The sequence below is a fragment of the Theropithecus gelada genome, chromosome 11 (assembly GCF_003255815.1).
Source record: "Theropithecus gelada isolate Dixy chromosome 11, Tgel_1.0, whole genome shotgun sequence".
In the NCBI taxonomy this organism is placed as follows: Eukaryota; Metazoa; Chordata; class Mammalia; order Primates; family Cercopithecidae; genus Theropithecus; species Theropithecus gelada.
The window spans coordinates 30,685,185-30,699,909 of record NC_037679.1 but is presented as its reverse complement, the minus strand read 5'-3'; the positions used below and the strand labels follow the sequence as shown (position 1 = coordinate 30,699,909).

The following is a 14,725-nucleotide window of genomic DNA, read 5'->3' as shown; positions in this document are numbered from 1 at the left end:
GACTCCCAAAGTGCTGGGATTTATAGGCGAGAGCCACCAGTCTATATGTGTTTTGTAAAGGTACAAAGATGAAACCTGTAGTTTGTATTAGGGAAACAAATGAAAATAAGTAGTTGTAGTTTAGTATAAAAAGTTGAAACTGAGGTATGTGTATAAAAAGTACTATGGGAGCTCAAAAGTTTTTCTTAAAAGTTTTATTCTGTGTTAGAAAAGGGGGAGGTGAGTGGGCTTTCTGCTTTTGTCCTCTTTCTGCGTGTTTATTCAATACTATTTTGGGCCTCTTCCATAGACCTTTATTAATTGGTAAGCTTATATGTTTTTATTAGTAAACTGACATATGATGTTGCAAAAAAAAAAAAAAAAAAAGTACCGGAAAATACCCAGTTTGTGTGACTTTGATTTCTGTAGTAACTTGTCATAAATAAGATATCTTACTGTTTTTCTTTTCACAGATGCCGCACTTAAAAGGATGCTTGTTTTGATCCTCTGCTCATTGTTTTCCTCATGAAGTATCACTGATTCATCCTAGAGGTGGTGTTCTTTTTAAGAATTTGAGAAGGAAAACGTAGTTTCCAGCTACTTTTGTATAATGTGAGCAAACAAAATATTTGTTACAACACTTTATTCAAATTTATTTAATATCAAGATTGTACTCAGTTTAATTCATATTTCCACTGTGTGATTATAATAATACCTTTTTTATTTTGCAAATACTGTATAAAGAAATAATGCAGGTTACTCTGTGGCATATTTTTATAATTTAGAAGTAAAGTAGCCTGTGTATAGGGTTTTTTTATTTCTGTTTTTGTCACAACTCCTTTCACTGTAATAACTAAGATATGATAGTTGCAACTTTAAAGAAATAGAATAAACTAAATTCAATTGCAGTTCTTATTTTCATCCTTAATTTTTCTTAATGATAGACACTTTGTCAGTACATCTTAGCCTGTCTCCCTTGAATGACTGCTCTTTTAAACTTTCAAATCTGATGAGAGCTAACATAATTAGGCCAGTGTCTCTCATCAGTAAAAAGTCATTCCATTTTCAGCTGCAGCTGAAAAGGTTGAATAGCACTTCTTTTTGTTTAAACCAAGGTTCAGTTAGAAATTGTATCTTGACAAGCGTGAAATTAAATCTGGTAAGTGTTGGTTTGATCTTAGCTATTCTGTGTAGATAGGGGTAGATTTTCTTTAGCCTTAAAGGAGATTAGTCAGTTATAGTTGTAACTCAATTGCTTTTCTTTATTTTTCTATTTAGCATTTTTGTTAGTATATTTAATCATTTCCCTTTGCAGATATTTCCAAGGTCTTCAGTCTTTTTTTTTTTTTTTTAACTGCAGTTGTGCCTTTAAATGACTCCAGTGAAAAGTAAAATATAAATGCAGATAATTACAGAACTTACGTACAAAGAGTGCATAAGAGGGGAAAGGGGAGTGAGAAACTCCGCCTTCATAGAGGTGACGCTCAAATTGGGGTTAAGTTGAAGAACAGACAAACTTAGACACAAAGCTATGCAAAAATTGTGATGAAAGGGGAAAAAGTAAGTTTGGAAAGGAAAGCACAGGTCAGATTATATTTATTCTCAGGATTTTGGACTTTTTTATTAGTGAAATTTAAACAAGGGGAGTCATCTTATATTTTTATTCTAGAAAGATTACTCTGACAGCAGCAGTATGAAGGATGGCTTGTAGGAGATAAGAGAAATATCTTTTCACCAGGGTAAACTCTCCTGTGGTAGGTAGAACGGTGGAGGTGCTGCATTAGAATGCTCAAAATAAGAAGAGAAAGAGGCTAAGTAGTGCTCTCTGAAGAGCACCATTATTTCACAAGTTAGAAAGGACTCAATGGAGACTTAAAAGACAAAAAACAAATAGGGAAACAAAGGGAAACAGGGAGTTATGGAAGCCAAGAGAGAAGTGGTTTATGGTGTCAGATTCTCATAGGGGTCAGGTAAAAAAAAAAATAAGGTTTGAAAACATTGATAAGGAAACTTAGCCACAGCAGTCTCTCTAGATTAATGGGACAGAAACCAGATTCCATTTGGTAAGAAGGGTACAGAGAAACTAGTTTTCTTCCAAGAAACTTGACTTTGAAGAGATCAGAAAACCAGAGATTTACTAGAACAGTTTTGCTGTAGAACTGTTAAGATTTTCAGATGTACTTACTGCTTATTTTTGTTTCTCAAATGATGGTAATTCTCATTTTTAGAACTGATCATCAGGAGAGTTTAAAAACCTTTTCTGCTGCTTGTCCTGTGAGGAGTTTAAACAGAAGAACCATATTTGGGGTACTGAATTGTTACATCCTAGCCAACTGAAAATGATCTATAGGCTGGGTGTGGTGGCTTATGCCTGTAATCCCGGCACTTTGGGAGGCTAAGGCAGGCGGATCACCTGAGGTCAGGAGTTCAAGACCAACCTGGTCAACATGGTGAAACTCCATCTCTACTAAAAATACAAAAATTAGCCGGGCATGGTGGCATGCACCTGTAATCCAAGCTACTTGGGAGGCTGAGGCAGGAGAATTACTTGAGCCCGCGAGACGGAGGTTGCAGTGACCAGGATCGCGCCACTGCACTCCAGCCTGGCTGACAGAGCAAGACTGTCTCAAAAAAAAAAAAAATCTATAAATGGTATATTAAAACCCTAGGAGGTGCTGTCTTTTCTCTTGCTAATATCTGGTCTGGAAAAATAAGGTATAACAATTCTCATGTATGAATTGTTTAGAATAAAAATTGTAGTTTGAAATTGTGTAGCTGTTTCTAAGGAAGAAGTTACTTTTCGTGTATCACTGTGTTAGAGAAGAAAATAAGAACAGTTGCTTCAGATTATTTTCATTACATTGTCCCTTCTCTGTAGGGGAAAAATAGGAGATATATTTTGAGTACTATTTTAAAGTGTTTTTTTTTTTTCTTTTTTTCTTTTTTTTGAGACAGAGTCTCCCTCTGTTGCCCAGGCTGGAGTGCAGCCGTGGGATCTTGGCTCAGTGCAGCTTCCGCCTCCTGGGTTCAAGCAATTCTCTTGCCTCAACTTCTCAAGTAGCTGGGACTACAGGCCTGCACCACCATGCCTGGCTAATTTTTATATTTTTAGTAGAGATGGGGTTTCACCGTGTTGGCCAGGCTGGTCTTGAACTCCTGACCTCAAGTGATCCTCCTGCCTCGGCCTCCCGAAGTGCTGGGATTACAGGCGTGAGCCACCGCGCCCGGCCCCCTGAAGTGTAAATTGTCCACATCTGTGACAAACCATTCAGTTTCTCACTTCTTCATTCAGAAAATAATCTTTAACATACAGCTAATTATGACTTTCCTGGCACTTACAGAAGGAAGGATGCTATAACCTAACTAGGTGGACTATCTGTGGATACTACTGGTAATTATGACACTAGTGATTTTGTAAGTGGACTATTTATATGGTACTTATTAAATTCAAATATGGGCACATAATGAAAGTGGGTATTAGCTGCACATACATTAAATGGAATTTAGTAATTTAAAAATATCGATTCATTTTTCTTGAAAAATTAAAAAGGGAGAAAATTCATCCATAATCTGTGTTTTTTTTTTTTGTTAAATTTAACTGTGGAAAATTTTTGGAAACTGGTTTCCTTAATATGCTGCTCAGCCAAAAGTTTTGGAAGGTCTCCATCAAGAAAACAAAATTATTCATCAAAAAATGAAAACTGTGTGGAAGAAACTTTTGAAGATTTGCTTTTAAAGTATAAGCAAATACAATTGGAACTAGAATGCATCAATAAGGATGAAAAACTAGCATTGAGTAGCAAAGAAGAGAATGTGCAGGAAGATCCTAAAACATTGAACTTTGAGGACCAAACTAGCACTGATAATGTCAGTATTACAAAGGATTCAAGTAAAGAAATAGCTCCTGAGGAGAAAACACAAGTCAAAACTTTTCAGGCATTTGAATTAAAACCACTCAGGCAAAAACTGACTTTACCAGGAGATAAGAACCGTTTGAAAAAAGTTAAAGATGGAGCAAAACCGCTTTCCCTGAAATCCGACACTACTGATTCTAGTCAAGGTAATGGAATTAAATATTTCAGTTAGTAATGACTGTTCTTTCTCTAAAGGAGTAACTACTTGTTTTGGTAGTGTACTTCATTTAAATGATCGTACGCTCATTTAAATGATTGTAATTATCTGTAAATTTTGTACTTTCTGTGTAGACATATTATTGAATAATTACTAATTTTGTTTACTTTTAGTCTTTATTTCTTTATTTTTTTTTTTGCCTGACATGCTGGCCTCTATAATAGAATGTTATACATAAGTGATAATAGTGGACACCTTTGTTTCCTAACCAAAGAAAATGGTTTTGACATTTGTCATTAAATATGATGTTAATTTATTTGTAGGTATCCCTTATGGGGTAAAGGAGGGTTTTACTCCTATTCCTAGTTTGAAATTTTCAGTGTGAATGGATGTTAAAGTTTACAAAATCTTTTTTCTTCATTATTGGGATGAGCATCTAATTTATTCTAAGTTGTTAGTGTAATGAATTATATAATTTATTTCTAGTATTAAACCACCCTTGTATGCTTGCGTTTAATACAGTTTATGATATACCATTTTTAAATCATGGATTTGGCTTTTTTCTTTTCCTCTTTATTTTTAAGATATAATTGATATACAGTAAAATTTACCTTTTAACATTATAAATGTGTGTGTAGTTCTTCAGGTTTTGACAAATGCAGACAGTGCGTAACCATCACCAGCCACCATTAATATACAGAATTCTTTCATCAACCTCAAACAGTTTCTCCAAGTGTCTTTGTAGTTACCCCTCCCTCAGCCCTTAGTTCACCTGGTAACCACTGATTTGTCCCTATAGTTTTGCCTTTTCCAGAATGTCACATTAATGGAATCATACAGTATATTGCCTTTGATTATCACTTCTTTCATTGAACATAATGTGTTTGAAATTCATTCATGTACTTGTATAGGTCAGTAGTTCTTTTTTGTTGAGTATCCCATCATACTATAGTTTATCCATTTCCCAATTATGTTTGGGTTTTTCCAACTTTCGGCAATTACAAATGAAGGTTTGCTAGTGTTTTGTTTAGAATTTTACAGGCTATGTTCATAGCCTGTAATTTTTTCCCCCCTCTTTTTCCTTGCCAGTTTTTAGTGTAAGGTTGTAATACTCAAATCGGTTGGGGCTGGTTTCATCTTTATTCTCTGCAATAGTTTAAGATTGGAAACATTCTGAGATACTTGGTAGGTCTTGCTGCTAAGTGTCTGAGCCTGGGTGGAGTTTTTTTCCGAGAAGGTTTTAATCTGACTTTTCGTGTTTTCTATTTCTGTTAAGGCAGTTTATGTAAACTATATATTTTTTGTAATGTGTCTTTCCTATAAGTTATAGAAGTTATAAAAATTATTCTTAAGAATCTTTACTTTTTTATCTATAGTATTTATAAGTTGTATCTTTTTTTCCCTGCTCTCTTATTTAATTTCCCCTGAAATAAGTACATAGGTTCTTAAACTTTAATTTCCCCTGAAATAAGTACATAGGTTTTTTCTCTGCTCTGTTCTTTAATTTCCCCTGAAATAAGTACAGAGGTTTTTCAGCCTCTCTCCTATTAAGATCATTTTAGGCCATCAAATTTGACTTTAGTTCTGTCTCAATCAAGTTGGGATGTTTAACTTTTTTCATTTGTTCTAAATATTTTCTAATTTTTATTTTTCATTGACTTGTAGGCTACTTGAAAGTGTTTCTTCGAAACATGTAGGTTGTCTAGCAGTGTTTTTTATTGATATCTAAGTCGATCATACTGTCAGAAAATAAGATTGCTATGATAACCAATCTTTTGAAATACTTAAAGACTTCCTTTATTGTCTAGTATGTAATCAACTCTTGTAAGAGTTCTGTGTATGTTTGAAAGAAATTTGTAGATTACTTGAGCTTTTTGTGTTGTTCACTTTTTTATTTTTTGATACACTTGATCAGCTACTAAGAGAAGTTTGTTAAAATTTGCCAGTAGGATGATGGATTTGTGATTTTTACTTTTTGCTTTAAATACTTTGAAGCTGGGTAATTAAGTCATTATGTGGTGACTTTATCTCTGATGTTTTTGCCTAAAAGACTATTTTGTCTTATATATTAATAGCCACATCATCTTTCTCTTTATATAATTTCCCACCCTTTCAGTCTTTCTATATCCTCATGTCTCAGATATTACTTGTACATAGTATAGAGCTGGTTTTAATTTATAATTCAGTATGACAATCTTTGTCCTTTAGCTTAAACATAGTCTACTCACATTTTTTATGATTATTGACATTTGGTTCTATTTCTTCTTTTTTTTTCTCTCTCTTTTTAGTCTCTTATTTTTCTTCACACAATTTTTTTTTTTTCATTTGCTAGTTGGGAAGTTAAATACTAAATTTCTGGTCTTATATTCCTGCCAGTGTTTAAAGTTAATCGAGAACCTTACCCTTTCCCCGAAATACAAAGAATGATGTTTGCTTAGTTTTGCCTATATTTTTAGCACTTTCTTGCCTGTTTGTATTATGTCTGGAATTATATATGTATAAATACATTCTCTGTGTGTGTGTGTGTGTGTGTGTGTGTGTGTGTGTTTTAGATAAGGTCTCACTGTGTTGCCCAGGCTGGAGTGCAGGGGTGTGATCATGACTCAGTCCAGCCTTGACCTCCTGGGCTCGGGTGATCCTCCCACCTCAGCCTCCTGAGTTGCTGGGACCACAGGCATGTACTACCATGCCCGGCTATGTTTTAAAAATTTCTGTAGAGACGGGGTCTCAGTATGTTGTCTAGGCTGGTCTCAAACTCTGGGCGCAAGTGATCCTCCTGCCTTGGCCTCCTGAAATGCTGGGATTACAGGTGTGAGCCACCATGCTCAGTGCTTAAATACATCCTTTAGACATTTTTGCTTTTAATGTGTTTTTGCTGGGTGGAAAACGATTTCTGTTTACTCTTTTTAAAAGATATTTTCCCTGGGTTTAGAATTCTAGGTTGTTTAATTATATGCTTTTTGTTTGTTGGTTGGTTTGTTTTTGAGACAAAGTCTTGCCCTATCATCCAGGCTGGAGTGCAGTGGTACTATCTTGGCTCACTGCAACCTCCGCCTCCTGGGTTCTAGTGATTCTTATGCCTCATTTTCCTGAGTAGCTGGGACTATGGCACATGCCATTGCACCTGGCTAATTTTTGTATTTAGTGGAGATGGGATTTTGCCATGTTGGTCAGTCTGGTCTCAAACTCCTGGCCTGAAGTGATCCACCTGCCTTGGCCTCCCAAAGTGCTGGGATTACAGGCATGAGCCACCACACCCAGCCCCTAATTATGTTCTTACTAACAATATTTTCTGATTTCCATTGTTGATTTTCAAAAGTTATCAGTCTTAATGGTTTCCAATTTGAAGATAATCTTTTTTCTTTGATTGTTTTAAATATCCTTTTTGTCTTTGATATTCTGTAGTTGAACTGTGATGTGCTGATTGTAGATTTCTTTTTTTGTATCCAGCTTGGAATTTGTTGTTTCTTGAATCTGGATTGGATCTTGCATTGGTTCTGAAAAAATGATCATTATCTCTTAGAATATTATCACATTCTCTCTCTTTTTTGGAACTCTGTATAGATGTATGTTATGTTAAGTCATCGTACTTTATCGTTCATGTCTCCTAATTTCTCTAAGTTTCTGTCACTTTGTAATTGACAAATTCTGGAAAATTTTCTCTGATACATCTTTCATTTTACTGATTCTCTCTTCAGCTGTATCTGATTTGCCTTAAGCCCACTTATTGAGTTTTAAATTTCAATTACAGTTTTTATTTTTATTTCATTTTTGTTTGTTTTCAAATCACTTTGATCATTCTTTGCACTTTTCTTCTCCCTGCTTATAATTTCAGCTTTATCTTTGTTTCTTTAAACAAACCATAGGTCTGTTTTGTTTTATCTCCTATCCCTGCTAATTTTCAATATGTCAGGTCTTTGGGGGTTTGATTTCTGATGTTTGTTTTTGTTATTACTCATTTTTGGTACTTTCTTTCTTGAACAGTTAGTGGTTTTGTTTTGTTTTGTTTTAATGTGAGATGATCATTTTCTTTTGAATTTTAGTGGTGGGAAGTTTTTGAGACCTGGGACAAAGGTGCATTCCCCAGAGAGAATTTGCTAAAGACTTTAGCCTTGAAATCATTTCAACCCTCACTGGCTGCCCGTATAGTGTGAATTTGGTTGTAAACCTAAGTGATGATTATTTTGGGTTGCACATTCTCAGGGAGATGCCTTTCTTTCCCCTCTTCAATTTAGTACTATGATTCTATACAAGTAGTTTTGAAAAGTATAACACAGAGGGATAGAAAAGACACACAAATAACTATCATGGAGTATAATACGAGTTATGTGTGAAAGCCTAGAGTAACACAGGAAGGATTAAATATCCTCACCTGGATTTAGAAAGGTTTCATAGAGATGTAAATGTTTGATATACTTCTGGAAAAATGAATCTTTTCCACTGGGGAAGTCAGAAGGAACCAAATGAGCAGATAGGCACAGAGGGCTTTTTAAGGGCAGTGAGATTCATCAAATATGTATGCAGTATGAGAGATAATGGTGTTTTTTTGGTGAGTGGTTGGACATAAAATTATAAAAGGACAGGTTAGTGTTGGATTGGGAGGGGCGTTTAATATTTTGCTAAAGAATTTGAATTTTGTTCTTTAAACATTGGGTGGGCTGTTAAATGTTTTTAAGCAAGAAGATGATTGATCAAATGTGTGTTTTAGAAAAATAACTGGCATCAGTATGGAAGAGTGATTGGAGGAAAATCAAAGAAGCTAAAATGTCATCTGAATCAGTAAATTATATAATTGTTTCTACATGTATATTTCCCCACCAATCCTCACCAAGACTTTACTGTCAAACTTATGTTATTGGTGAGCCTTTTTTCCATATCTCTTGACAACTCTTCTATACCTTCATAATTTTTTAGGCCTTTTACTCAAGCTTTATTATTGTCGGTATATAAGCTTGCCTCTTATTTGAGGTAATCACACTCAATTCCAGCTTTTCACTTCCTGACCATAAACTTGTTTGTAATCCGTATCAATTTTCACTTCAGTTCTTTCATCCTGAGGGTAATGATTCTCTTGTTCATGGCCATTTTGTTTTAACTTGTTCCCCTGGCTCTAACTTCTTCTGCCTTCTCTGGGACCTTGCTTTATTTATTCTGCTTTATCTTGAACCATTGTCTCCTTAGGGTGTTCTTAATATATTTGACTTTTCCATCCAAAAATGGAAATCCTCTTCCACCTTATCCTACATTCTGTCTTAAATTATGTCAAGTATTCTTCCTCTTTTCAATAAGACTTCTGAGACGTCTAGTCTGTACCAGCTTTTTGCTTTACCTCTCATTTCCTTATTTGCCCAGTACAGTTTGCTTTTCTATCCCCATCACAATACTGAAACTACTCATGGTAGTTTTCTGTGACCTAATTGCAAATTTTAGTGGATGTTTTTTATTTCATTCTTCCATTCATTGAAAAATTAGTTGAGCACTTTATTCCACGCTCTTGGAAATAAATTGGTGAGCAAAATAGTCACTTATGTTTTCATGGGCTTGCATTTTAGAAGGTAAAACAGTAAACATGATGAGTAAATGAACTGTTATGAAAGAGAAAAAGTATAGCAGGGTAAGTCAGAAAGGGATATTGAGGATACAGGTTGCAGCACTAATAGGGTGGTCAGCATAGGTATCTATTTGAAGGTGAGATTTAAAAAAAGACTGAAGACAGTAAAGGAATAGCCAAATGGATATCTGGTGGAAGAGGCTTCTACACAAAAGGAATAACTAGAGCAGTGATTTTCAAAGTGTGGTTTCTGGGGACTGCATTATCTGGGAACTTGATAGAACACAAATTCTCAGTTTCTACCTTAGATCTGTTGAACTGGGAGCTCTGGAAATGGGGCCTAGCAATCTGTATTTAACCAGCCCTTCTGTTGATTCTGCTACATGCTGAAGTTTGGTTATTGCTGAACTAGAGAAATGACCATAATACAGAAGGATGCCTGACATGTTTGGGGAAGAACCAGGAGTCCTGTGCTAATACAGAAGAGAGAGTGAGGGGAATGAATAATGGGAGAGAAGCTGTTGGAGATGGCAGGAGGGCGCAGATCTTATAGACAGAGCCTTGTAAGAACTTTGTTTTTTTATTCCTAGTGAAATGGTGACCTCTTACAGGGTTTTGAGCAAAGGACTGACATAATCTGTTTTTTATATATATATATATTTTTTTTTTTTTGAGACGGAGTCTCGCTCTATCGCCCAGGCTAGAGTGCTGTGGCCGGATCTCAGCTCACTGCAAGCTCCGCCTCCCGGGTTTACGCCATTCTCCTGCCTCAGCCTCCGAGTAGCTGGGATTACAGGTGCCCGCCACCTTGCCCGGCTAGTTTTTTGTATTTTTTAGTAGAGACGGGGTTTCACCGTGTTAGCCAGGATGGTCTCGATCTCCTGACCTTGTGATCCACCCGTCTCGGCCTCCCAAAGTGCTGGGATTACAGGCTTGAGCCACCGCACCCGGCCTGTTTTATATTTTTAAGGCATCACTCTGGCTGCATTGTTGAGAATATTCTGTTGGGGGTAGATATCTCAGCTATATTCAGTGATGTTTTTCTTCCTTTGAAATTTTGGAATTTCTGTAATGGATTTTAAAAATAACTTTCTGATTTTCCTTTTCTGTCTTTTGTTTGTTTTAAATAATTACTTTTCCTATGTAATTTCTTAATTTGTCATGTCCTCAGTGTCCCATTTTCTAGGGGTGTTATCGTTGTGGTTTTAACTACTACCTAGGTGCTGGTGACTTTAGCTCACATTAGACTTTTAGTGGGTAATATTTTAAATTCTGTGTGACGAGAACAGTGTTCATTTTGGAGGTTTTGAGTAAAACTTGAGATAATTTTATTGTACAGACCTATGACAGTGGTAGAACAGTGTCTAGCTACCCATTTGATCAGTTTAAACCTGCATTTATAATCTTTGTATAAAGTTATATTTATTGTCTGGAATTTGTATTTATTGAATTTATTGTATTTATTATTTTGTTTTTGTTTTTGTTTTGTTTTTGAGACGGACTCGCTCTGTTGCCCAGGCTGGAGTGCAGTGGCGCGATCTCAGCTCACGATCTCGGCTCACGGCAGGCTCCATCTCCGGGATGGACACCAGTCTCCTGCCTTGGCCTCCTGAGTAGCTGGGACTACAGGTGCCCGCCACCATGCCTGGCTAAGTTTTTTGTATTTTTAGTAGAGACAGGGTTTCACCGTGTTAGCCAGGATGGTCTCCATCTCCTGACCTCGTGATCCACCTGCCTTTGGCCTCCCAAAGTGCTGGGATTACAGGCGTGAGCCACCGTGCCCGGCCTATTGTGTTTATTTTTAAGGTAGCAATGTAGTCGTAAGGTACCTGTTATGTTAATAGATGTTTGCCTCTATGCTACATTAAAGGGAGGTGCTGCCATTTTGTATAGACAAGTGAGATCCTAATCGACCAGTAGATTTCTCATGACCTAATGAAACTCATGTAGGAGAATAATTTAGTGTTTAATGTTTACCTGTTTATTTTTTGTCTGATAGTTATTACTATTCTGTTGTTTTTAAAAGCTTGATCATTTTTCCTACAATGGGGCATACGCATTCCCCAAAATTACCACACTGCAAAATTGTGCAATAAAAACAATAGGGTGTGTGGAGAAAATGGGGTTAGAGGAACAACACTCAAAAACTTTATCCGTGGCACATAAAAGATAGGAATAAATGAAAAATGATAGCACAGCTTTGCATGTGAAATGGGGGAAAAAGTGTGAAATATTAAAGTAAACATGTCAGCATTCCATAAAATAGACCTGAAGTATACCTGTGGAAGTGGAATGTTTGCTACTTATGAGTTATTATGAAGTAAAACAAGGAGTGTTACCTGAAATCAGACAGTAAATTGTAGTACCAGATGTGGATGGATGTGACTTATAACACACACAATGAACTTGGGTATTTGATAGATGTTTGAAGTGTATGTTTGTGTATTCCTACATGGCTCAGATCACTTGGGTGCAGTTTTCTGCAATCTTAGTGTTTCTCTGAGACAAATCACACATATAAATTTGTGTTATGCTCAAATTCTTTTCTTTTCTTTTTTCTTTTTTTTTTTTGAGACAGAGTCTTAACTCTGTTGCCCAGGATGGAGTGCAGTGGTACAATCTCAGGTCACTGCAACCTCCACCTCTCAGCTCCAAGCGATTCTCCTCTCTCAGCCTCCCTAGTAGCTGGAACTATAGGCACGCACCACCATGCCTGGCTAATTTTTTGTATTTTCAGCAGAGATGGAGTTTTGCCATGTTGCCCGGGCTGGTCTCGAAATCCTGACCTCATGTGATCCACCTGCCTTGGCCACCCAAAGCACTGGGATTACAGGCATGAGCCACTGCACCTGGTTGCTCAAATTATTTTCTACTGTATCAATCAGGTTGCAACAAGTTCACATTTATAGACTAAGCCTTTCAACAGAACTCATTTGTCTTGAAATTTGGTCATTGCCTTCTATTTACATTGATTGAGGTGCTTGATTAGTCATTTCTCTATTTATTGAATAAGTTGCATATTCTTTGGTTCACTTGAGCAGTCAAATTAGGATGTTTGGAACATTGACAGGTGTGGTGTTATGGTAAAAACACTAGGCTTGAAGTTAAGATCTAATTTAATCCTAGCTTTGCAACTTCAGTTTTGTCATCTTAAGGAAAGATTTCTGAATTTTTAACATAATCTGTTTTAGCTACAAAAGTATCTCAACAGGATTGTAGATATTCTGTAACTTTATTATGTGATGTTTAAAGCTGTTGTAGATTACATAATATATAAATAAGGTTTCGTACATTGTTTCATCAGTCATCTGGGCCCAAGGCTAGATGTTTAGAAAAAAATGTATGGATAGACTTAATTTTATTGATACTTAAGCTGCTTCTACCGATGTTTTTCTAGGTAAATAAAAGACCAATTCTCTAATGCACAAATGTAGACATTGAATTTATTTCAGTTTAGAGGACTGGATTAATTTAGTCATCATTATATTCTATCAGTGTGGATAATCCAGTTGGTAATTAAGTGTTGCTGCTTGTTTCTATGCTTTATAAATTCTGTTCTTATTTGAAATGACTGTTTGTAGTTCAGAAGTCATTTTATTGAAAGTGTGGTTTTATTTTAATATTTTGAATCATTTTGCCTTATAACTTTCAGGAATGAGGCTGATAAGAAGTTTGTTCAGGTTTTCGTTCTCTTTAATGGTGTTTTCCTTTGGTTGAGAGATTGAGAAAATGAGACCCTTTAATGATATCTTTAAAATAATTACCAGATATTATATAGGATTATTTTATTTTAGATTGTGGCTATCTTGGAGTATTCAAAAAATATTATTTTATTTTAAAGGATTACAAGATAAAGAACAAAATTTAACAAGAAGAATTAGTACCTCAGATATTCTGTCTGAAAAGGTAAGATGCTGCTTTGTAAGACTGTATCATCTCTGTATGACCCATTTTCACATTGCTTTATTTTGTTCTTTTGTAAGGGAAATTGTCTTACTTTCACTCATTTTCTTTCATCATTCCTATAACTCCATTTGGACATAAGCCTTAAAGATAAGAAATTCTGTAGTGACATCTTGGAGTCTCTTTTCCCTGGGTTCTGCAAATTATGTTTAATTAAATGTTATATATATTCATACAGGATCTTTTTTTATCATTTGTTTTTTTGAAACCTGTAATTTTGATCCAGAGATTTTCTCCATTTTTTGTGGATTATCCTGTGTGGGTAAGCTTTTGGAGTTAGGTAGACCTTCACCTGGTATCAAATTCTATTTCCACTTCTTGTTAGCTGAGTGACCTTGTATAAACTATTTAGCCTTTGCTTGCTTCTATATTCTTTTCTACAAAGTGAACTTAACGTCTTCTGTTATCTGGGTTGTTGTGAGGCTTCAGTATAATGAAATACAGAAGCATCAAGCACTGTGTTTGACATGTAACAGGCACTCAATAACCCAAGCCTTTTCAGTTTGTTGAATTAGAGATCTGAAATATCTGTAGTTTTTTTCTTTTGAGATTTCAGTTTGTTTTTCTGTATAAATTGAAATGATTTAAATGGTCTAGGAGCTTTAGGAAAAAGATGGCCCTGAATTTAGAAATCATACTATAACGTACACATACACATTTTTAATACCCTCACAATTACCCTGTGAATCAAGTTGACATTATGTATATTCATAGATGAAGTAAGAGTCCTGTGAGTAGATTAAGTGACTTCCCTAAAGTTATATAGGAATTAAGTGTCAGAGCAAGTAATTTAATGAGCTTGTGTGACTAATGGGAACTAACGAGCTTAGCTCTGTGCTCTTGCTGTTCAAGTAGCTACCTCACGTATCATACAGATGGGGGACAGAATCAGTGGTTTCTTTCATGCCAAAGGGAGTAGTTGCAAAAAATAATCAAAAGTCTCACTGGGCGTGGTGGCTTATGCCTGTAATCCCAGCACTCTGGAAGGCTGAGGTGGATTGATCACTTTAGCTCAGGAGTTTGAGACCAGCCTGGGCAACATAGTGAGATCCCAACTTGAAAAATTAAATAATTTAAAACAAAAGAAAACAAAAAGACTTTGTCTCAGTGGAACAGTGAGGATAGCTTTATTTTAGTTAAACTCTCTACATGAGTACTGTT

General features: G+C 35.7%; 1 protein-coding gene across 1 annotated transcript in view; it reads left to right on the top strand.

Moving 5' to 3' along the window:
- The window catches only part of ZFC3H1 (zinc finger C3H1-type containing), a 56,127-nt gene that overhangs the window by 4,232 nt on the left and 37,170 nt on the right, over positions 1-14,725 (top strand). The window contains exons 2-3 of the mRNA XM_025401735.1: positions 3,623-4,039; positions 13,443-13,507. Of these exons, the coding sequence (XP_025257520.1) occupies positions 3,623-4,039; positions 13,443-13,507 (482 nt within the window). The remainder of the gene's footprint in view (positions 1-3,622; positions 4,040-13,442; positions 13,508-14,725) is intronic.